The sequence below is a fragment of the Arachis stenosperma genome, chromosome 5 (genome assembly GCF_014773155.1).
Source record: "Arachis stenosperma cultivar V10309 chromosome 5, arast.V10309.gnm1.PFL2, whole genome shotgun sequence".
NCBI classification, from domain to species: domain Eukaryota; kingdom Viridiplantae; phylum Streptophyta; class Magnoliopsida; order Fabales; family Fabaceae; genus Arachis; species Arachis stenosperma.
This window is the reverse complement of record NC_080381.1, coordinates 138,953,512-138,979,240: the sequence shown is the minus strand read 5'-3', so window position 1 is coordinate 138,979,240 and position 25,729 is coordinate 138,953,512. Positions and strand designations below refer to the sequence as shown.

At 32.1% G+C, this 25,729-nt stretch overlaps 1 protein-coding gene and 1 pseudogene across 1 annotated transcript; both read left to right on the top strand.

Annotated features, from left to right (window-relative positions):
- The first annotated feature begins 10,422 nt into the window (after positions 1–10,422).
- LOC130981530 (G2/mitotic-specific cyclin S13-7-like) lies at positions 10,423–12,534 on the top strand (annotated as a pseudogene).
- An 8,783-nt stretch (positions 12,535–21,317) lies between these two features.
- LOC130981529 (protein DETOXIFICATION 34-like) lies at positions 21,318–25,134 on the top strand. Its single transcript, XM_057905115.1, has 7 exons — positions 21,318–21,584; positions 22,189–22,814; positions 23,589–23,645; positions 23,762–24,000; positions 24,529–24,647; positions 24,728–24,814; positions 24,932–25,134. The coding sequence occupies exons 1-7, from the start codon at positions 21,318–21,320 to the stop codon at positions 24,995–24,997; spliced, it is 1,461 nt and encodes a 486-aa protein (XP_057761098.1). The 3' UTR covers positions 24,998–25,134.
- The last annotated feature ends 595 nt before the right edge of the window (positions 25,135–25,729 follow it).

The window sequence follows — 25,729 nt, the reverse complement described above, 5'->3', positions numbered from 1 at the left end:
GTTTCAGAGAGTGAGCTTGATGGCATGGAAGGCAACTCAACTCCAAATGAAGGGACTGACAAAGCCACTGATACTGGAGCAAGCGACAAGAATTCTCCTATGGATTGCGATCCAGATGATGCAGTCACAGAGGCAGGCAATGTAAAAATCTCTGGGGTGAATGATTTCCTAAGGCCTTTCTTCCGGGTCTTTGCTGGATCTAGTTGTAAACTGAAATTGAGCAAAAGTATCTGTAAACAGGTGTTGGAAGAAAGAAACGGAGCGAGGGATACACAAGCTGCATCATCTTCGGGTACATCTGTGTTAGAGGGACTAATGTGTCCCGTCTTCAAAACCTCCATCCCACTTACTTGCCACGTGGGAACGCCGATGAGCCAGGTCAGCATAGGGGGAGCCAGCTCAGCGTTTTCCGTCCGCTCTGAGGGTGGCTCATGGACGGAGGGACTGATCGGTCTTAATTTAAGGAACGTCAAGGATTTAAATGTATTTTCCAATGCTCAGAGACAAAAATGTCCGCGGGTTAAAAGGTCAGGGACTAAATTGTCCTTTTTCTCAAAAAATTATTATTCTAGCCATTTTTATCTTACAAAAGGACTAAGAGATATTATTCAAGTTGTTGTAAATTGTTCTTTTTTATAGGCCCATAAAATACTCATCATAATATAAAGTGAATAGGTCCAACTACTTCTTAATTGCACTACTTTTAATTAGTCTAATAATTTTTCAATTAATCTCAAAAAGTAACACCCCTTCCTGCTGACTAGAGATGTTCATAAGTCGGGTGAAATCGGGTTTGATGTGATCTAGACCCGATTCGAAATATATATCGGACTTATTTGTTAGATCCGAATCCGATCCTAGACCCGATGAAATATATACACTTCTAGGCCACGATTATATCGGATAAAAATCGGGTAAAAATTGGACCATTAACATTAGATTAACCGGATAAAAATATCCAAATTTTCAAGACTCAAACCATTATTTGACATGATAATTAAAATTCACTTAAAAAAATATAACAAAAACTAATCATTCTCTAAAATTAAAGCATAACTATAATCAATATTAATATTGTCTAATAACATTAAATATTTAAATCAATACAAATAACACAATATTATGCATTAGTCTAAAATCGTATGCATTTTAAACATAAAACATTAACTTATAGTCTTATAATGACTAATAACACAAATATTAAGGTTTACAATACTTAAATTTCACATAAGAATAATCATCATCTATCACTAATAATACAAAATATTAATTGTGTATGATGACCGAGCCACCAGGCTAAGTTCGGGTGACTCGAGCTATGGGTCGAACCCGATCTAAAATAATGATCAGATCTATTTTTGAGACTCTTACCCGTCCCTAAACTCAAATAAATCACACCAAATTAGCTTTTAAAGTGTTCGGAGTCGGACCGAATTTTCGGACCGAACCAGGCCATAAACACCCCTACTGCTGACAACTACTGATGCTAGTATTCCTGCAACTGAAGCAGCCACAGAATTTGTCCCATTGACCCATTTAATGGATACTTGTCATTCTAAAATTCAAACAGCACAATTCCCCATGTCTATACCGAAAAATTTGCCTAATAATTAATCAGTAGAGACATATAAGATATAACATGACATATAAATTATTAAAGTAGAGTTGGGTTGAATGAATACCAGTAAATTGTGTTCTAAGTGTTGAATGAGAAGTTGTGCATATTGAAGAGGGGTATAGATTTGGCATGTTGGGTACAATTGTGACACGAAATAATTGTTTATGTAATCATTGTTGCCAATGTTCACATAATACAAGCATTTGCTAAGATATTCCTGAATTTTGTTCATACCTCCTAGTGTGCTGGGGATTCTGTAAATAATTATTCTATGATGTGCTATTTGTAGTCCTACATTCAGCACAGTTAGGGCTAGCAATGAATAGGGTAAGATAGGATTCAAGCTCTACCTTAATCTTATTTGTGGGTTGAAAATTTTATTAAAATTTTACCATATTCTACTCGTAGATTGAGAATCTCTCAAACCTAACCCTACCCACACCCTAAAATTCTAAATCTTACCCTATCATATCCTACCCGCTGAAATATTAAATTTTTTCAAAGTAAATATAAAATTCAATTATTTTAAATTTTATACGTATTAATAACATAAAAAATAAAAAACTAATACTTTAAATTATTAAATTAACTAACTAATTTAGTAGTTTTTCACTTATTATAAGTCATTACATAAGAGATGTTGTGTATTTATACACAAACCGTATCCCACTCTACCACCCAAAGTATTTATAGTTACTAAACTATATATTAAAGTTGAAGAATTATTAAAGAAATAAATTATATTAATAATATTAAATATTTAATTATAATAATAATAAATAATGAGATTAATTAAGATGATAAAATAAAATATTTTTAATTAATAATGAAACTAAAAACATTTTTTTTTAGTTGTGTATGACAAATTGTATTTTAGAAAAAAAATTATTCAATAAACCTTTCATATTCTTATTATATATTTTATAGATTACTTAATGATTATTCAATCATTTAATAAAAGAAATACTGAAAATTAATTTCAATAATAATAATAATAATAAAATTAATTATTTAGATAGATAAACAGTACAAAATATATTATTATTTTAGTTGATTTGTAATTCAATTTATGCTTGAAAATTAATTACCAAAATGCATGTTTAGTACAAAATTTTTTAATTTACTAGTAAATATTAAAGTTGAATAGAAAAAAATATTTAAGGATATAAATTTCAATTCAAGCGAATGTAACTAACGTAAAAGACAATTATTTTTTATAATATAATATTATATAATTAGATGTATGTGTACAACTATTTTATACTAATAATGTATTAAAATTTTATTTTAGAAGTTAAAAAATATATATAAAACAAATATTTTAACATAATTTAATAGTTTTTTTAATGTGGGAACAAATATAATTTTTTTAACAGGGACACACACACATATATATATATATATATGTTTTCTTACACTTCTTTAAAATGTTAGCACTTGCTCCCACAAATTAAAGCATAGATTCCTCCTTGGCGATGAATTCGTGATTTTTGTACTCTAATTTAATTTATCCAATTTTAATAATTATTTTTGTAAATAAATACTTAAATTGATTTCTAAAAAATTACTCTATCTCCAAATTATAAAATTAATTAGAATTGTCCTCAAAATATTTAAAAATAATCACGTTACTCCTTCCATCTATTATTTGACAAACGACCTTAACATTTACTTACCTGACTATTAGCATCACATGTCAACAAAAACTTCAGAGACGTTATTTTCTTTTATCACCATTTTTAACCCTTTTAAATTACAATCTATTCCATCTTTCTTCTCAAAACAGAACATCTCTCTAATCCAATCCTTCGTCTTTGGCTTTGTGACGTTTATTGATCCGCAAACTGTTAAAACCATTTTAGACAAAGAGAATTCCCATTATGTTCGTGGGTCTCGGGTGCTTGTTAAACCTTATCGGGAGAAGTCAAAGTTTATTGAAAGGGACTTCCTTGTCTAATTTTCCTTCGGTTAATTTACATTTTCAGCTCGGAATTGAATGCTTAAAATCTGGATTTAAGCTTGAAATGTGAGTACAATTGCACTTGACATTAGAAAGGGTTTTTGTTATAATTTGATTGTTTCTTAATATAATTGTATCAATATCTGATTATCTTAAGGTTAATTTATAGAAATTTACATATGATAATAGTGTATATTAATTAATTTACTTTCCTCCTTTGTGTATGAATGAAATTTAGTAATTTAATTTTATCCTTTGATCATGCTAGTTTTGTTGATAGATACCTCTTTTTCAAAAAACTTTTTATATCAACTTTAATTTGGTTGCTGGAAGTATGCTGATATAATTCTGCACTTTATGTGTTACTCACCTCACCACATAGACATGGATTCTAAAATGAACTCAAGTGAGTATCGTATTATCTTATTTGAAATCTATATTACTTATCTTGTTCATATGACTTGTTCAACCATATTGTATCCTTATCTAGACTCTGGCCAATTAGACGTTGTCCATGTTGCAGTTTAACAATAATTTTGGCCTTTGCAAAATTAATTTGTTGCTGCAAGAACAATGACATTTAACAAGATGAAGGGATTAGGGTTTATTCTTTTTAGGATTAATTTGACAAAAATTTCTAAACATATTTTGTCATAAGCCATTTTGCATCAACCTATCATGCTGATATGATACATTAAGAGTCACATAAGCAAGATTTAAGATAGTTACTGACGGGATGAACGGAGAGGAGACGAAAGGACTAACATGACTATTTTTAAATCTTTTAGGAACAATTCTGATTATTTTTATTTTTCGGAGACCAATTTGGAGATCGAATAATCTTTCAGGGACTAATTTAAATATTTACTCTTATTTCTGTACTCTCTACTTCTCTCTTCTTTTCGCTATCACAGTTTTTTCTTGTTCTGTATATTTTTTTTCTAATTTTTTTGTAACCTTTATAGTATTTAGAATCATTAATTTTTTTATCCATAATAAAAATCACAGTTTTAGATTTAACAAAAAAAATCTTTATAATATCCAGATTTGCTAATTTTTTTTTGATCCATAATAAAAATCATACTTTTAGGTTTAACTAAAAAAAATCTTCTCTACCGTTACTAAGAAATTCAATCAAAATAACTAGTCTGTTTAGGGATATCTTGCTGTTCTTACATACCAAGAGTGTACAAAAAGAATAAAGTCAATAAAAAATAGAGCAAATCAAATCCTTTAATTATGTAGCAATATATATTAAAATTCCGTCATCCCTTAAAAAATTTATAATTCAAGCCAAAGTGATAATTCTCATTATTCATTCTAAACATACATACATAACACTAGATACTTACATTTAGGAATGGTCAATTTAAGGATCTTGAAGTAGTTATCATAGAAGGCTTCATTGTCTAAAATCATACATTCATGAGGGTTCAGGCTTCACAAATTAAAGCATGATTCTTCCCTGGCACGGAATACGGAGTACTTGATCTTGTACTCTAATTTAATTTATCCAATCTTAATAATTATTTTTAAATTTTTTAGTTCTCTCTTTTTTGTGCTATCTCAATTTTCTTATCTATGATAATCTTTTTTATTTTTTTTTTATAACTTTTATAGTATTTAGAGCCACTAATTTTCATTTGATTCACGATGAAAATCAAATTTTTAGATTAAACAAAAAAAATTTTCTCACCCATTATTAAAAAATTCAATGAAAATAACTACTTTACTTTGAGAGATATTTTGGTGTTCTTACATAACATGACTGATAAAGTAAAAGAAACTATTGTTGATAAGCTGAATGTTGTATCAAAAGAAAATTTAGTTACTATCTCTTTTTATTATAAGCATTAATCACCGTTTTGTTGAACAACACAAATCAAATTGATACCTAAGTGTTAAAATACGATTTGTGTACTCCAAATTTTTTAACTTTTTAAATATAAATCGGAGAATTCTATTTGTGTATCCTAAATTTTTTAATTTTTAAAACACAAATCAGATCTTTTAATTTGTATATCTCCCATCATTTTAAAAAACACAAAAAATTATAATATTAAAATATATCACTTATTTCATTTTCATATCTAAATTTTTTAACTAATTTTTCATTTATCAGTATCCTTTCCACAAACCTACAAAAGAAAAAAAAATCAAAGTCTTAAGTTATAAGTAAATTGTACAACAAAAACAAAAATGTATTGTGTATTATGTATATGATTAGCCGAAACTTGGAAGAGAACAGTATTTCATTTGCAATTCATGTGAAAGAACACACAGGTTATTGCACAGACTCTCTACTCTCTCTACTCAAGAAATTTTGTTCAAGCTATATATAAGAGGATCCAACATATATGAACAGCCTATTTTTTTATACAAAATCATACATACTTATAGTCTCTTTTGTATTAAAATATTTTAAATATATATTTATATTTTTTATTATTTTTTTGAATTTATATAAAAAAATTATTTTTATTTGATTCTATTAAAATTGTAAATATAATTTTTGTATATTAATTTATTATTATAATTTTATTATAATATAAATTATTAATTCCATTAAACAGAATAAAATAAATAAAAAACTAATTATAAGTAAAAATAAAGTTATAAATAATTAAAATTTATAGTTTAAAATAATATTAAATAAAAGAGTATTAAAAGTATTAAAAAAATTATAAATAATATAATTTAATAAAATATATTTTGATATATTTTTTATATATTATTTTTGTTTTTAATATAAAAAAATTATTTTTTGTTTGATTCTATTAAAATTTGTAAATATAATTTTTGTATATTAATTTATTATTATAATTTTATTATAATATAAATTATTAATCCCATTAAACAGAATAAAATAAATAAAAAATTAATTATAACTAAGAATAAAGTTATAAATAATTAAAATTTATAGTTTAAAATAATATTAAATAAAAGAATATTAAAATTATTAAAAAATTATAAATAACATAATTTAATAAAATATATTTTGATATATTTTTTATATATTATTTTTGTTTTTAATATAAAAATATATTTTATCAATTTTTATATATTATGTTTATTTTAGTAAGTAAATATTAATTTTATTATAAAATTAATTAATAAAATTTATTTAAATTCGATGTCTATTTTAACAATTTTTTATCTAAAAAAAATAAATGTTAAAATGAGGACTATATATATATAATACCATTTAATTATTTCCAATAAAATTTTATCAAAGCCACAAAGGTAAGAAACCTCTCCATGTGATACATATAGGATTTTTTTAAAAAAAAATAAAAAAATTATTATTTTCTCAAATTTGATATTTTAACTTTAATTTTTAAATATATATATATATATATATATATATATATATATTGTATTTAGAGCAACTTCACCGCATTCCAACAAATTTTGTAAGTAATTCTATTTTAAAGAAAAATAAATTAATTCAATTGATTAAAATGATATGCTTCTTCACTATTTTTTGAAACTTTTTTTTTTTGCATGCATATATTTAAGTCAATATTATACTAAATTATATTTGATTTCTCATATATTTTCATGCATTATTTTATTACTAATAATAAAAATTATAGCATAACTAGTAGTAATATCAATTATTAATAAAAAATTAATATTTTATTTTAAATTAATGTTACAAATTAAATATTATTGTAATATCAACACTGTTTACATTAATAAATTTTGATATTTTTATTTTATTAAAAATTTAAGATTTTATTTTGTTATATTATATTATTTGATTGTAATAAAAATAATACCAATAAGTCATAATCGTTTTTGTATAATTTAAATAAAAAATCAGTTTTTAAAAAAAATCAATTTTTAGATAAAAAATAATTTTTTAATTAAAAATAGGTTTTTATGGGTAAAAACTATTTTTTCATATAAAAAATAATTATTTTTTTAAATTAATTTTTTGTTTAATATTAAATTAGTTTATTAATCTAAACAAATTTTTTAACAAAAATCAGATTTATTTTTTTAGTTAATCTTAACCATATGTAATTCTATATTTTAATTAATAAATTTAAAAATAAAATAATTATATTTATAATTTTTATTTTAATATAAATTATTATTATATAATTTTTTTATTAAAATTTTTTTTGTCCTTTCCAAAATTTCTTTCGACCTCCGTCACTGATAAAGTAAAATATGCAATGATGCTTTCATGATATTAGTGTCAAACTCCCATTATGATGGTGAATTGCTATTTATATTTGTAACATTCATCTTTAACATTGTATATCTATCTTATTTGAATTTCGTATCTTTCTCTTTATTTTTCAGATGCAAACAGATCAGTATATGCTACAGATCCCTCTAATGTTGGGAGAATCTTACAAGTTGATGTTGTCTCAAATGGCAAGAAACTCACACTAACAACCAATCCCATTCAAATAGGTTGGTTTATTATTGCCTTATCTTTTGTTCTTGGTTTCAAGATACATCTAAATCTAAAAAAAGAAAGGTTAGCATCCACATATGTGGTGTGTATCAGGACTTGGAAGCCATGTGGATACACATCTACGAAAGATTACTAAAGCTATAAACTGAAAACTGTTTTCTGCTCAAACTTTGTCTTTATCAATATAACATTCTTTGTATTATCCAGGTAGTTATTTTTCATATGAACGGAAAAGATCATTCATCGCATTCTACTCATTCATTCGGTGCGGGGAGAATGCGGATAAAGCTATGTAGAGGTTGGATTAAAAAAGCTAGAGAGATTTATTCTCCATCAATGCAGGTACTATTCTAGCATTGGCCATTTTTCTTGTATCACATATTGTTCCATCTTTTTACTCTTTATATTTTTAGATTCATCATCTTCTAAGCTCCTTATGTGGTTTATATGTTAAACTAAATTTACCTAAAGCTAAAGACACTTTTTTGACAAGCGAGGAAGGGGCTCTCATTAGTATTAACCTTCGAGTCGGAGAGAAACAGAAATGCAGCCATTATGGTTGCTAGGAAACATGCTCTTGATTGCAATGTATGCACCTTTTCTCTTACTGGTTATCTATTGATTCATATGTTTGCATTATTGTCATCTTTTGTGGACTTGCATACAAATGGAATGAAATTTCTTTTAACAGGTTGTGCTTGCTGGTCCAGATGATCTAGTGTTCCTGTAAAGTATTATCATATTCTTGGTGTGAGTATACATGTGTCATGTGTGCTTTGTTTTGTTGGTGAAAGATATGATTTCAGCTTTGTAATGGGGTTTCCTTTCTTTATTTTCTTTTTTCCACTAATTGGGGTTGCATTGTTTTAGGCATGTTTTTTTTGTTTGCCTAATCATGTTGTAAGAAACTCAACTCTTTCTATTAGTTCATTTGTTCATGGTGGCTAATTACTTATTCCTTCTAGATCAGTTGTCATGTTCAGCGCACCTCAATCATGTATGTGCCAACGTTTTCTTCATGAGTTTGCTCATAAATTTGTTTTTACCAGTTTATTTTTTTATTATTATTTTTATGTTTTTTTTAACCCTGGCCTGTTCAAATAATGGACGTGGAATTGAAACTAACTTTTTGGTAAGGGAAAAAAAGCACCACAAGACTATGCAAATAATAGAAAAAGGGATTGAAGATTGATAACTATAACTAATTTTGTCGGGATTTTTTCTAACATAAAAAAAAAATCATTATTTTTTCAAATTTAATATTCCAACCTTAATTTTAGGAATGTGATTTTTTTTGTTAAGAGTGATTATCATTTTATAGAGTTCACACCCCCGCGAAATTTTTAAAAATTTTAATTTTTAAGTCATTATCAACGTTTCTAACAGACAATGACTTCTTCGATATCACGGGTACATTATCATCATCTCTAGAAATACACAAATACATGTGAATAAGTCATATTTGATCAGGATTTTTTTTAGGGAGCTACTCAAATAAAGACATTGAAAACGTCTTTCTATAAAGATATTTTTTAATAATTAAAATTTAATACATATAATCAATTAAATCATATTATTTTTGTCAAAATTAGGTTAGACAAATTGATTTGACCAAAAAATATATAATCAAATCTTGAACTGATCTAAATTAAGGAAAAGTCTAGGAGTCAACAACTTTTGTGTTTTCTAGCTAGCACTTGACCATCAAAACAAAAGTGAGTGATTTCCTACCATTAGATGTAATCTTATACCATTAAAAACATTATTGATGGCCAATTGATAGTTACAAAACACCAAAATTGCTGACTCCTAACATTCCTCCTAAATTAATATTATTTTTTATAAAAAATAATAACAAAACCTTTAAATCAGGAGATACAATTTTTTCCCAACGACAATTTTTATTGCCCAAGTGCAAAGATCGTTTTCCCTTTTGGAGTCACATGTATTTTTTTTAAAGATATATATCTTTGGAAAATTATCAGGTGTACCTGGGAATATCGGTGTTCGAGTTGTTTTAACTGTTGATTTTAATTAATATATATTATATATATATTTTTTAATTCAGATCAACGGTTAAAACAACTAGAATACCGGTGTTCCCGGTACACCTGATAACCTTCCTATATCTTTATCCTTCTTAATACTTTTACTTTTCCTTCCTAATTTTCATTGAAAAAATATATACTTTTTTCCCTAATCCTACTTTTTATCCCTAATGCCTTCGGTTTTGAAAACCGGACAGTTACAATTCTCCAAAGCAACGCTCCTACCGTCCGATCAATCTTAAGAGATCCAACGGTATAGAACCACGAAATGCAGCTTCATAAGAGAAGAGTTTTTTCATTGCCTTCCTCGTCTCATCCATTTTTCACACAGAGAGAGTTCAAGAAAAAAAAAAGTGTATTCCAAATGGCTTCAAGATCCATTGTTCCTCAACAAACAAGAGGTATGCATTTATGTGTGATGTTTCATTTCCTTCTTAAAAATCACGTACCTTTTATCTACGATCTTATCTTCTTTCACCGTTATATGTGGAAGATTCTATTCGTCGATTGTTCCTCCGCGTGTTTCTTTCTTTAAGTTCTTTAGTTTTTTCAAATCTTGTTCTGCTTTGATTGAATCCGAAAATTTGGGATATGCAAATGTTATTTATATTTAAAGAATGCACAAACAAAAGGACTTTTCTTTTCCTGTTTTACTCCTTTGGTTAGATTGAAACCTTGGTTGATAAGGTGGATGATTTTGCAATTTGGTAGGTGATGCAATCGTAGGAGGAGGGAAGCAGCAAGTGAGTCTACGTAATTACTTGGACCGTTCTCATTTTTTATTATTCATTATCAATCACCTAACATGCATATTATTGAACAATATTAAACATCAAGTGAATATAGTAACTCAATCATTATTCAATCATCAAGTGAATATAGTAATCCAATATCTCAACTAATTTATAGAAATTGTAAAGGTCTTCAACAGCAGTAAGTGAATAATGATTGAATTACTGTATTTACTTGATTTTTATATTGTAGGATTTATAGGATTCTAACATTGTTCAATCAAAGTAAAGTATTGTAACATTACTAAAATTACATCACTTTATTTTATATGTATCATTTTTTTTCACAAGTTTATGTACTAGTCATTCTACAAATATTTTATGACTCTTAAAAATTTTTAAAAGTAAAATTATAAAAAAGTAAATTTATTTAGAATCAAAGTAATATGATTAAATGTAATTTATTTAAACGTGATTAAAAAATAATTGAATAATTATGTATTGTAAAAGATTGATATTGGTGAAGGATAAAATTAAAATTTATTTCTATGTATCGTTTTTGTTCCCCTATTTAAGTTCCTAACTTTTTAAAATCGTCTCAATTTTGTCCCGTCATCAATTCCGTTGACAGATTCCTAACGGCAGGACAATATTGAGTCAATTTTGAAACGTTATGAACTACAGGACGATTCAAATGTTAGGTACAACTTTGAGATTTACCCAGATTGGGAACAAAAACGATACTTTATCAATAATATGCATGTTTAGCTATTGATGATGAACAAGGAAGAATGAGAGCCGTCCACATGATTACATAGATTCACAAGAGACATCAATGAAAAGATGAGAGCCATATTGGTTGATTGGCTCACAGATGTGCACACCAAGTTTGACCATCACCATCATTGATAGATTCTTAGTGCCAAGAATATGTTCATGAGTGTAAGCTCTATCTTAGCAGTGACGACTGTGCCAAGAACGGAACTCCAATTGGTTGGGATCAGTGCCATGCTCATGGCATCCAAGTATGAAGAAATCTGGCCCCCGGAGGTGAATGACTTTGTGTGCCTCTCAAATAGAGCTTACACTCAAGAACATATTCTTGTCATGGAGGAAGTCATGTTGGACAAGCTGGAATGGACTTTGACTGTGCCTACTCCATTTGTTTTCCTTGTTCGTTTCATCAAGGCTTCAGTTCCAGATCAGGAGGTGTGTGTGTGAAACAATATGCCTTACACCTAATTGATTTTTCCTTCTTTTTATCATAGTAATAATAATAATAATGCCTAATAATTATTATTCTTTTAAAATTACCACAGCTGGAGAACATGGCACACTTTCTATCTGAGTTGGGAATGATGCATTATGCAACCTTAATGTACTGTCCATCAATGGTTGCAGCCTCAGCAGTTTTTGCAGCTAGATGCACACTTAACAAGACACCTCTTTGGAGTGACACTTAAGCTACACGCCGGTTACACACAAGAACAATGTAAGTACATAAAATATTATTTGTCTTTAGGATATGATTGTTTTTACTTTAATTAACTGTGTTTTGTTTGTTGTTGTTACACAGGGATTGTGCTAGGCTACTAGTGAGTTTTCACTCGAATGTTGGGAATGCGAAGTTGAAGGTTTTGTACAGAAAATACTCAGATCCACAGAAAGGCGCTGTAGCTTTGCTTCCACCAGCTAAATATCTTCTCCCGGAAGCTTCTTCTTCCTCTTCTGGCTCTACACATTGACCATAACAAAATGTTGAATGAAGCAGCAGAAAAAGAAGATAAGAGTAGTAGAGTTTCTTTGATGTGTTAGGGGGAATTTGACAATAACCATTTGTTATTGTTGTTACTTGGGCAATAACCATCTGTTAATTGTACTTCTAAAAAAATATAACGAGTACAATTAACAATAGTTTATTAGTATATGAGTAATTGAGTTGCAAATTTCTATAGTTGTTCTCTCATTCTCTCCTTCCTTCTTCTTTCTTCTCGGTAGTTATTTCTCTTCTTCTTTCTTCTCCTTCCTTCTGTGATCATGTGTTATTGTTGTTATGCTATGGTTTGAGAAAAGTTTCATCATACATGATGCAACGATTATGGTAGGTGTCAATTAGTTGATGAATCCTCTCAAGTCATTAGTTGATGAATGTGTTAGATGCTACGGCAACTTGGAAACTGCGAAGACGTTGAACGATGTTGTCACAGGGAATTACTTTGTGCTTGCAACTGTTTTCCCTTCTACGAAGGTTTGTCTTCCTAGTATCTAATTGCAACCATTTTATTTGTAGATTGTTTCATGCAAAGGAATTCATACAATAGAGAAGCTAAAATTGACAATTTTTCTTTTTTGTAGTAATTTTCTCGGCTACACATTATGCTCAACGTGCTCAACTTGCTTAAGAAATATCTGATTTTACAATTTCATCAAGAGACTGAAGTTAGAAAAGCCATAGTAGAATAAACTTGCTGAATTGCGAACACCATAAAAGAAAATTACTTCATATATCCACAATACAGAATGCTCTATCAAACAGTTATTATTAAAATTATTAATTAGTAATTTGCCTAATGTGGTTTATTTGTATGTATATTATATCTTAACAAATCTTGGAAAGCATAAATAGGATGCTAAAGATGATGTTTTGCTCCTTTGAGTTATGGCAGATAGTGGCTTTCATATGCAAAAAGACAATGGCTTCACCATAATGATAGGATTCATATAATGTATAAAAAGTATATCTATCTTTGCCAAATGATTTACTTTGTGACCCTTACAATTCTAGATAGGTTTTGAAGAATGGACTACGTCTGTCCTCAAATATTTCTTGTACAATGGGATGTCCTCCTTTGGGTAAGTACAGAAACAGTACTTATCTGGTCTTGCAAATGGGAGCAATGAACTGCATTATACAGAAAGTAATTGTCTCTCTATACATAATTGCAAGGAATTGTATCTACAGGTTGCTCCTCATAAGGATGGGTTGTTCTTGTCATTTGAGGCCTCTATTCCATTGCATACAAAATTACCTGCCTTAAAATTCATAATCCATGCATATCATTGATAGTATACAAACATGTAATTGTCAGAGTGCAAATTCTCTCATGTGAATTTTTTAGCATGATTTGGTTATATGTGAATTTTTTAAATTTAACACATGTCAAACTTCACAACTCACACTTGTAAGAACAACAATATCCTGCACGGAATTGATGTTAAGCTTTGTTTCTTTCCTTTTTTTTTTCAATTTGCTGATGATGATGATGGTCTATAATTATAATCTTCTTGTTAAGTGGGTGTTAAGTTCTATTTTCCTCAATTATTTTAATGTTTTTTTCTTTTTTTAACAGAATAGATCTCAAACAGAAAATGAGAGTTATTGCTTGTTTAATTTTACGTTTTGAATTAATGAATGACCTTATGATTAAGTTGTTGATGATTTGCTATGTTTTGATTATATTGCAATTGAGAAAAAATAAAAAGAAAATGGAATGATAGTTATAGTAGGCAAGTAGTAATGGATGTTAATATCGATAGGATTATTTATTTTAGTGATATAGAAAACCTAAGAATGGATAAACGTGCCTTTTATGCATTGTGTAACATACTTAGAGGGATTGAAAGGGTAGAACCAAATAGGAATATGAGTGTAGAAAAAATAGTTGCCATATTTTTACATATTATAGTATATGACATCAAAATTAGAATAATAAAAAGACAATTTGTGAGATATGAAGAAACAATTAGTAGGCGATTTAATGATGTATTGCTTGCTATTTTGAGATGTCATAATTTCTTACGAAAGAAACCTCAACCATTTAGTCAAGATAGAATAGATATGAACGATGGAAATGGTTTAAGGTAATTTATCTTACTAATGTTATTAAACCTAATATGCTTGGTGTGTTTTAGGATTGAGTTAATTGATCTTTTTTTTTTATTTTAAAATTTCTTAGGAACCTTAAATGGTACCCATATCAAAGTTAATGTCCTTGAGGCTGATAAACCTAGATATTGAAACAGAAAATGTGACATAACAACCAATGTATTTGGAGTGGTTGCTCCCGATATACAATTTATCTATGTATTGGTGGGTTGGGAGGGTTCAGCTGCGGGTTCTAGGATATTGCGAGTTGCACTATTTCGCAATGGGTTTAGTGTTGCCCAAGGTATTTTATTGAGACTTTAGTATGTTATCAAAGCAACCATTTGATCTTTCATTAATTTTGTTCAATTTTATATGTCACACTAGGTCATTACTACTTATGTGATGTTGGATAGTGGATACATGAATTGTGAAAGATTTTTAGCACCTTATAGAGAACAAAATTATCATTTGAGTGAGTTTAATCCACATAATCAACCCCGTATATCCTAAGAACTTTTTAATATAAAACGCTCACAAACTAGAAATGTCATTGAAAGGGGCATTTGGAGTATTAAAAGCAAGACAAAAAATTTGAAGGAAAATATCATTTTATCCTATTAAGACTCAATGAAGAGTTATAATTGCATGTTGTCTTTTGCATAATCACATTAGAAGAGTGATGGTCGTGGATCCTATTAATGAGATAGTAGATTAAAATATGCTTCGCGTAGATGGTGGGACGATCCTCCATATTGTGACGAGAGATGCTTGGGGTAAATGGAGGGATCAATTTGCACAAAAAATGTGGAACCAATGAAGGAGAAGACATCATATTCGATAATTATGTTCATTTTTCTATGTGTAAGGCTGTTTATTCTCTATTGTAATATTAATTCCATTTTATTGATGTGTTTGTGTTCTTGTACAATGCATGTATGCTTGCAGCTGCTAGTAAGTTTTAACTTTTGAGATTTCTTTGTAACTTTAATTTGGATAATAGTAAAGCTTTTTAATACATATGTCGTTAGAATCGTTGAATTTTATTTTATATAAGTTCAACTATGAATTATGAGACGAATTATAAATTATGGAATTTTTGAAAATTTAGATAAGTATTTTGTGTTAATATTAATTGTGATAAGGTTAATTTAGAAAATAATTTTAACTAAAGATATTTGTTATTAGGGATATTTTAATAAATTAAAAAATTTAGAATCAATAATAATTTAGCTAAAGAGAGAGAAACGCACGAGATGATCTCCTATCAAAACCGGCGAGCACAAAGCTAGGAACGGGTAACCAATCTCTTATTCAAGGTTTGGTGAAAGGGCCCACGGTAACGTTGCATACAACCCGGGCGGATGACTCCCCCTCATGGATGGCCCCGATCACCGACTTTCTGGAAAATGGTAAACTCCCTTATGACAAAAAGACAGCGAAGGCACTGAGAAGAGAAGCGGCCAAGTACACAATAATACAAGACCAACTGTTTAAGAAAGGGCTCAACCAACCTCTATTGAAGTGCCTACGCCCCGACCAAACAGACTATGTGTTAAGCGAAGTCCATGAGGGGTGTTGCGGCCACCACATCGGAGGGAAGGCCTTAGCTCAAAAACTCGTCAGGACCGGTTACTACTGGCCCTCTATGATGGCGGATTCTAAAGAGTTTGTGAGGAGATGCAGAAGATGTCAGGAGAACGCCAACTTTCACAGAGTGGCGGCGGCTGAACTGAGCCTACTGATGGCCTCCCGGACATTCTCCCAATGGGGAGTCGACCTGTTAGGGCCTTTCCCGGTCGGACCTGAACAGGTCAAACACCTAATTGTCGCCATCGACTACTATACCAAGTGGGTGGAGGCCGAGCCATTGGCCAGCATATCCTCGGTAAATTGCCGAAAGTTCATGTGGAGACAAGCAATAGTCAGATTTGGAATCGCAGAGGTCGTCATCTTGGACAACGGGACACAGTTTGCCGACAAAAAATTTGGAAAATTTCTCGCCGGCTTGGGCATCAAGCAGAAATTCTCATCCGTTGAGCACCCCCAAACTAACAGCCAAGTCGAAGCAGCGAACAAGATCATCCTACAAGGCCTCAAAAAGCGACTTGACCAGAAGAAGGGAGCCTGGACAGACGAGCTAGCGTCGGTCCTCTGGTCCTATCACACAACGCAGCAGTCATCTACCGGGGAGACGCCCTTCCGACTCACTTACGGGGTTGACGCGATAATACCAGTAGAGATTGGGGAACCGAGTCTACGACTACTCTTGGGAGGAGTTGAGGAAGTTGTGGAGAAGGACTTGGTAGACGAAACGAGGGAAATGACCCACTTTGTCGGAGACGGCGTTGAAACAAAGGATGGCCCTACATTACAACGCCAGTGTATTAAAAAGAGATTTTGAGCTGAGTGACCTAGTCTTGCGACACAACGACGTGGGTCTCCCAACACCAGGAGAAGGAAGTTGGCTGCAAATTGGGAAGGTCCATACAGGATAAAGGAAGTGGTCGGCAGCGGTGCCTATAAGCTGGAACGACTGGATGGCAGGGAGGTTCCCAGAATGTGGAACGCGAGAAACCTAAAAACATTATTCTCCTAGAGGCCGAAGTACACCCGACGGGCAGGCGATGTACCGGTTTAGTAAGACCCGTTTCACTTCATATTGCATTACCTCCCATTAGTTGTTTATTTGCAATTCATCATGATATAATCGTGTTCAGGCTACGCTAGTTTTCTCTTTTTTCGTTTCATATTTCAATATTATTCAAATTATTCAAATTACTTTACCAAGTAAAGGTAACCAATTCCATAACGACACGGCATCCCGGGATTGATCACCCCGAGAACCACTGAAGTTGCAAACGCTACAACAAACGGCTACTAAATAAGGCCAAGTTTCAGGTACTCAAACAAAAAAGCCACAATCTGGCTTCGTTAATTACCAACGAAACAGTAAGCAAGGGCAAGCAAATAGTTAATTACCAATAAAACGGTAAGCAAGCACAGCCAGCAAGTCGTTAAAACGGTAAACAAGCAATTTGTTAACTACCGACAAAACGGTAAACAAGTTCGCTAAAACTACTCAAGTATTCAAAGATCTACACAAATTACAAAAATCCAAACAAGATACAACAAGTGAGATTACATCACTTTTTCGGGATATCGACAATCTTGCCATCCTTAATGGTTTTAAAGACGCTGACTGCCGAGGTATTAAAATCGGGAGCTAACAGCTTCACTTGAGCCTTGATCGCCTCCTCGGTCACCAGGATGGCATTCTTACCTTACTTCACAGTCTCTTTGTACTTTTTCTTCAAAGCAGCTGCCTCAGTCTTGGCTGCGGTTGCCGATGAGAGGGCCTCATCACACTCTTTCTCGAGCTCCTTCACCCAACCCTGAGCAGCGTTGAGTTGGCCCTCCAAGCTAAGCTCTCGCTCGATAAGTCGCGTTACGGCAGCATCAAAAGTCTTAACCTTCTCTTCAGAAGCAGCCAACTGTGCCTGCAACGACTTCACCTCTACTTTATACTTCTCATTGGCGCTGACGTACGATTGAAGCTTGTTTTCCAGATTCCGAGCTCCCGCCAAGATGGGCTCTGCCTTCCTTGCTATGGCAGCGGCTCGGAGCAAGGTGCAGTACACCCATTTGACTTGAGAAGCAAGGTCCCCACCAAAGAAGAAGTCCCCTGTACCAGATAGGAGCTGGGAATCGATAAAGCTAATAGCATCAAAGTTTTTCTCCATCACTGTGAGGACCCCCTCAAGGCTGGAGGACGGTTTCCTTTTCCTCGGGTTCTCAACGACGATAACCTCAGGACCTCCACCCTCCGTTTCAATCTCTGGTCGGGGACCTGGACCAGAGCTGGTCCCAGCCGCCTCTCCTTGCGTAGGTTGGGACTGGGCCTCGGCCTTGGCAGTAGAAGGGTGAGGCACCTCATTAGTACGGGTGGCGAAATCGTCATCGCTACCCTCAAGCAGAAATGTATTGAACAAAGCATCGAGTCCAACCTGCTCGCCAGCCATTGATACTGAAACAACGGACGAAAGCTCGTTAGTCGGCAAAACGGTTAATCAAGCAACGAAAAATAACAAACACAAGCAAATAACCAAACGACCACACACCTATATAACTCCTAGCCATATCCTGATCACCCATGAGGAGATGGGGGTTAACATGATTCTTGCCAAAGATGGCCAACAGAACGTCGGCAACTTTCTTATTCTCGGGAGACAACCCTTTGTATGTCACCTTTGTGAAGGTGTTAGCACCCGCCCCGAAACTCCAATAAGTTGGGATGCGGCGTTCTCCTCCAAGGTCAACCAGAAGGGATGTCGACCTTCGGCGGGATGGACCTTGAAGTACTTATCTTTAAAACCATGATAAGAATCCTCAAACAGGCTAAAAATCCTCTGACCTTGTACATACCAGAAGGACATGAAACCTTTCCTGACCCTTACCTCTTTAGAAGGGTTTGTTAAGGTAAAGAGAAATAAGAAGACCTCAACGGAGACCGACAACTCTAAATATTCACAGACCATCTCGAAACAGCGGATAGAAGCCCAGCTGTTTGGATGCAGTTGGGATGGTGCTACGTCGCATCGGTTTAGCAGCGCCATCTGAAAAGGGGAGAAGGGTATGTGAATGTCCAAATGGGTGAACATCGCTTTGTATACCCAGATCCAATCGGCGATCCGGGGAGTGTGCAGGTTTAGATGGAATATCCGCTCGTGATCAGCGGGAATGAAAACCTCGTAGTTAGCTTCTTCGGGGCCTCCTCCACAGAGGTAGTCAGCTTGTCGGAACTCCGCAACTGCAAGTTCCTCTAAAGACATCTGATTGGGGATATCCTTCACGTCCAAGGTCACCCAAGCATATCGGTCGTAGGGTGCTCTCGCAACGGGAACCCTCTCGATGGGACGTTGGGCCATACCTATAGTGGCGCACCACTCAGAGTCAGTCTATGAGGTCGGGAGACTGGAACTAACACCAGAAACTACAGTTTGCCTATCTAGTATCTACAGTCAAACAACGGCTAAATCTATAGCCAAAACAAAGCCTAAAAAGCCAAAACCCAGAATGGATACCCCCCTAATGTCTACCTAATATTGGAACTATACTAGCATGCAATGCAAAACAGGCAATACAGGCGCAGAAGCAACATGCAGAAAAACAACATAAAACGCAAAGTTAAAATAAGAAGAGAAGGAGAAAGGAAACTTACCAGGAGAGTGATGATCAAAGAAGAACTGGATAAATCAAAGAAGAACTGGGTAAATCTAAAGAAAATAGACAGCACAGAGACAGACTCAAAGCAAAGAACTCCAGGAGAAATAAGAGAAAATGAGGGGAACGTGTTGATAGGGAGAAGTTAGAAACGTAAAGGGAGAAGGTAAACTGAAGTGGAAACTAACGCATAGGAAGCACGAAAGACAAGGGCAAAGTGGACTTTTCACGCAGGGTTTAAATCAGCCATCAAGAGCATTAAATGCTCGACACAAGGATCGAGGCGACGAGCCTCACTCACGCGTAGGGGGCACGCTCTTACCACGACTAATGACACACCGACCAAACGACGATACATGTGAATAGAACGCGCCAACAACGGCGCTCATGGCCGTAGCCGCCACGTTGGGGGCACTGTTCCGACCCAGTCCGGCAGGTGCATTATCCGAACCAATTCAAGTGGCCGACCCGGCGGGCCTCATGCACCTGGATTGCGACCCGGATACCTACTCCCTGGCAGCCAGTTATGCGACAGCTGGGAGAAGAAGCTTCCAAGAAAGGGACCTCTCCTGTGGGACCTGCCCTACTGACAAAGTATATATGGGGAGGGTCCTACCCCTCCCCCACGGTACGTCACTATCCCATTATTCTCACTGCCATCTGTACCATCTCTGACTTGAGTGTCGGAATGTCATTGCAAGTGGCACCCCCCTCACACCGCAGCGGCTCGGGAGGTCGTGAAGTCTCCGCCCTCATCCCCTAGACCCAGATCAAGGCTGGTTCTTACCATCACATCCCTAGAGCTCCACCGACCTGCCCGAAAAACCGAACATTATTATTAATAAATATATTCAAGACTCTTGACTATATGATTATTTTTAATATAGTTTTTTTTTAAGTTTTCTACTATTTTCACTACTTATTTATCTTTTATCTGATCTATTCTATATAATGTTGATTTTCCCTCCATATGTTCCTACATGAATTTCTTAACACATTAATAAAAATTTAGTTAAAATGATAAATATTCTGTATTTTGCAAAATAAATAAATAAGGATTTAAGTTGAATGTGTGGTTGAATCTGGATGAATAATCCCAACACATTTTTCTATTTATAACGGGATCAACTATTCATTATACTTTATGCAATCAATCAATGATAGTTAAGTAATTAGTCAAGGTGATTAAGCATACTAATTATGTAGATTAGTTCATTCTAATCCTAACTGCTCCAGCTAAAATCTAAGAAGACAAAACACTATATCATGATGATGAAGGCCCAACTTCCATGATAAAATCACTTTGAGATAACGTGCCACACAGTGCTTTTAAATAATTGAGATAAGACTAAACAAATTATGATCACATAAGGTTTGTTAGTTAGTATTGTTTGCAAGTTCATAATAAAATAGTCATCACCCCTTTACTGAGTTCCAAGAATGGAGGAGGCACCATTATTGGTTATGGAAGAATCTACCTCAGAGGCTGATTACATGGCAGTGAAGAGCTTCAAGGATGTCAAATTTGTGTTGCGCATAGAGACAGTGAAGTTATGGAAGATTGCAGCACCAATGGCACTCTCATCACTCTTTAATTTTCTCACAATTTCATCACTCAACATATATGCTGGCCATCTTGGAGACATTGTTCTCTCTTCAATATCTCTTTACTTTGGTGTAATCAGTGCCATCTATTTTACTTTGCTGGTTTGCTTCTCCCCATTCTTCCCAAACTTGCTGCTACATCTTTTAATTAATTAATGTCTATGTTCCCAAAACACACAATTAAAGATAAGGTTAAAACTTAGAAATATGTAACTTTACTCCCTTAAACTTTAGTCCTCATCTTATACTAATAACTACACTTAAAAGAGTAGTTAGTACTAAAATAGGACATCCTGCGTTAAAAATATCGCACCCAAAGAATATAATATAAGCAGTCTAACTTAATAATTATATCAGTAATTGATTTCGGTTTGAATTTTGTGACCTTAAAGTCACAAAAACAACTTAAACTGTTACTCTAGGACTCGCCTAAAAAATAATCGTTATAAAAGTAATTAGACTTACTTTCAAATACTCTTTTCTTTGAACATAAATTTTGAATTTTTTATGAGATTATAGCCTATCTCACTATCACTGCCATAATTTAAAAAAACATGAAAGTACCTTTTCGTCTAGTAGTTAAAACCAGATTATTAAATTAATTATTGAAAGATATATATATATATATATATAGTCCTTGGTACCAATGTTTATTGTTATATATTATTATTATTATTGATGAAGAAATTTGATGGAAAAATTGCAGGTTGGTATGTCATCTGCATTAGCAACACTATGTGGACAAGCTTATGGAGCAGGGCAAATTCAATCCACTGGAATTTATGTCCAAAGATCATGGATTGTGTTAGTTATGACCTGCATAATCCTCTTACCAACTCACATATATGCAACAGAAATCTTAAAGTTTCTTGGCCAAGACAAAGAAATAGCAAATCTTGCAGGCAAGTATGCAATGCAAGTAATTCCCACCATGTTCTCCTATGCTATTGGTTTTCCAATTCAAAGATTTCTTCAAGCACAGAGCAAGGTCAATGTGATCATGTTCATATCACTTGTGTCACTAATACTACAAAATCTGTTGCTTTATATATTCATCTATGCAATGGAATTGGGTACAACAGGGTTAGCTATGGCCAATAACATCACATGTTGGTTCATGGCTTTGTCTCTTGTTGTGTATGTTGCTGGTTGGTGCAAGGAAGGTTGGAGTGGTTTTTCTTGGTTGGCTTTCAAAGATTTGTGGCCATTTACTTGGCTAAGCCTTTCTTTATCTCTTATGAATTGCTTGGAGCAATGGAATGGTACTTTCATTGTGTTGCTTGCTGGTCAACTAGACAACCCTACTATTTCTCTTGCTTCTTATAATATTTGGTGAGACAATCAAACTTAGATTGCTTAGGAATTAGGATACACCTTTCTCTGTTATTGATACTTATATAAGTAGAGATAGTCAATAATAATGTTCTAAAATTGGTAATTTGAAGAAGTTTATAATCTTTCAATATTGAAAAGAAAATAATAATAATAATAATAATAATAAGTTATTTAAAATAACAATATTATTAGATTAGATCTTTTTTATTCTCTGTTACAAAATAGTTTTAGAATAGTGCTCAATTTTGCGATAAATAGGATTTATGATAAGAAAAAAAAATGTTAGAGATCTATCAAAAAAATTTTTCAGCAATTAGTTATTAATATTTAAAAGTATAAATTAAAAGTATGTTATTGAATTATTTGACTAAAAAATTGGATGAATAACTAAAAATAATAAATTTTGATGGTCCTTAATCATTTCTCTAAAAAAAATAGTTATTCACTAAATTTTAATTAGACTCAGTCACCAATACCAAAGTCATACTAAATGGTTACTAAATCAATTGTTAAGGGTTTAACGCCCGGTATTTTGGGAGTGGATTCTCTCCAGTGAAAAAAAAAATTGGATGGTGTCCAGTATTTAATTTCACTTTTTATTATTTTCTCTCTCTTATTTATTTTTGCTCCAACTTGTATAGAATTAAAGGTAAGATGTCACACTTTATTCTTTCAAGTGTTAAAAAAATGGAAAGGATCCATTTTCCGGTATTTTTTAGATAATTTCTTGTAGTGCATGCTTTTCTCTACTAACATGTATTTATGTTCTAGCTTCAATGTCTGTGGTTGGTACACCATGCTGATGCTTGGAGTCAATACTGCTATAAGGTGAGGGGACAAGCTAAGATTAGATACTAATATGAATGTAAATATTCCCTTTAATATTTAGGTACTAATTATAATTAGTCACTAATTATGGTTTTTTCTGTGGCTCCAACATCAAGTGTTCGAATCTCTAACACACTTGGGATGTCGCATCCAAGAGCAGCCAAATACTCATTCTATGTGACAATGTCTCAGTCTCTCTTCATTGGAATTTTATTCTTGATTTTTGTTTTGCTGAGCAAAGAGCATCTAGCTCTCATCTTTACCAACAGCGAGGATATGATTAGAGCTGTGTGCGATTTAGCATACCTGCTTGCTGTAGCCATTCTTCTTAGTAGTCTCTCACAAGTTATATCAGGTATTTAATTACTTGCTCTAGTAAGTCCAAACTAAACCTACAAAGCACATAAAAATTAGTGTTTTTGTATTTTATTTGGTAATAAACTATAATAAGTTATAAAAATTTAATTTTTTTTATTCAAAAAATTTGAAAGAAAAATATAATAATAATAAATAAATTATATCTCTTGTTAATGTGTCTGTGTCTTTTCTGTTGGAATAAATACAAAATATACTAATTCAATTTCTCTAAACACAATGTCTCTATTAATATCTCATTTGTCAAATATAATTTTATGTTTCTGTATCAGTGTTCCGTACATATGTAATTAGAAAAGAGCAATGCTAGGGAGCCAGCAATTTTTGTGATTGTTAGCCATCAACTAGCCATCAATGATGATTTGATGGTGTGAGATTGGTGTGAGATTTCATCCAATGGCTCACCTTCTTCTGCTGGTTACATGCTGGCCAAAATTTAATAAAACTGCTTGCGCCTAGACTTTTCCATTAGGAAAAATAAAAGAATACTCGTTGTGTGTTTTATTAGGTGTGGCAATTGGGAGTGGATGGCAAGTTATGGTTGGATACATAAACTTGGCATGTCATTACATTGTTGGACTCTCTCTTGGCTATTTTCTTGGTTTCAATAAACATTTGGGGGTTAAGGTAATAATTAAGCATCTTCTAATATCACATGCATATAAAATGTGTCTTCCTTTATTAAGAAATTTCAGAATTTCTCATAGGGTCTGTGGGGAGGCACAATGTGTGGCAGTATCATTCAGATTTTTGTGCTTATAGTCATTATTTGGAAGACCAACTGGACCAAGCAGGTAAATCAAATTTGGATCTTTTTAATTAATTATTCATGTAATGCTAATTATAACACCAAGTTATTTATAATTAAGCTATATACCAGTTTAATTAACGTAAAATAAATGTGATTGTAGGTAGAGCAAACAGCTAATCGCATGCGAATATGGGGCTCCAAGAATTTCCAGAAGGACATGATCTAAAATTGAAAGTGTGTTGGATATGTGTACTATAACTGTAATATAATATTTCATGGGGGAATACTACGGTACAAATGTTAGATACAGATATTTTTTTTTAGTGCTTTTTATATTTTTTTTTTTGGACAGTGTGGTTTACATGTTGGGATGTCCAATTATTTTGTTTGGACTATTGGACTTATTTTTGTTTTGTCAGGCAAGTGTGACTCATTGCGTCCTTACTTTTTTTAATAATTAAAAAAAATTATTAGTATTATTATATGCTGGATCATTGATTAATTATATTAGTATATTAGACATAAAAATAAAATAAGTATTATTATTAGTATATTAGATATAAAAAAAATTATATGTAAGTAACTCATTATGTATAATGTGTATTGTAATATAATAGTAGCAAGTAGTTTAAATAATAATGATATATTACATATAAATATGTAATAAATTTATAATAAATATAGACTAAAATCAAAATAAGTCTATTTAATTAATTATATATATATATATATATATTTTAATGATTGTGTCACTAATTTAAAAAAAAATATTCTTATTTTTTATTGAGTAATAAATTGTGTATAAAACATTCTTAAAATAAAAATGTCTTGACCATTTGTGCTTTTTTTAAATCATTAAATCATATAAGTTTAATACACAATCAATTTTCAAGCTCCAATCAATTTTTAACGTTAAACTAAAACCTCAATCAACTTTCAAGTTCAAAATCTTGGGTGA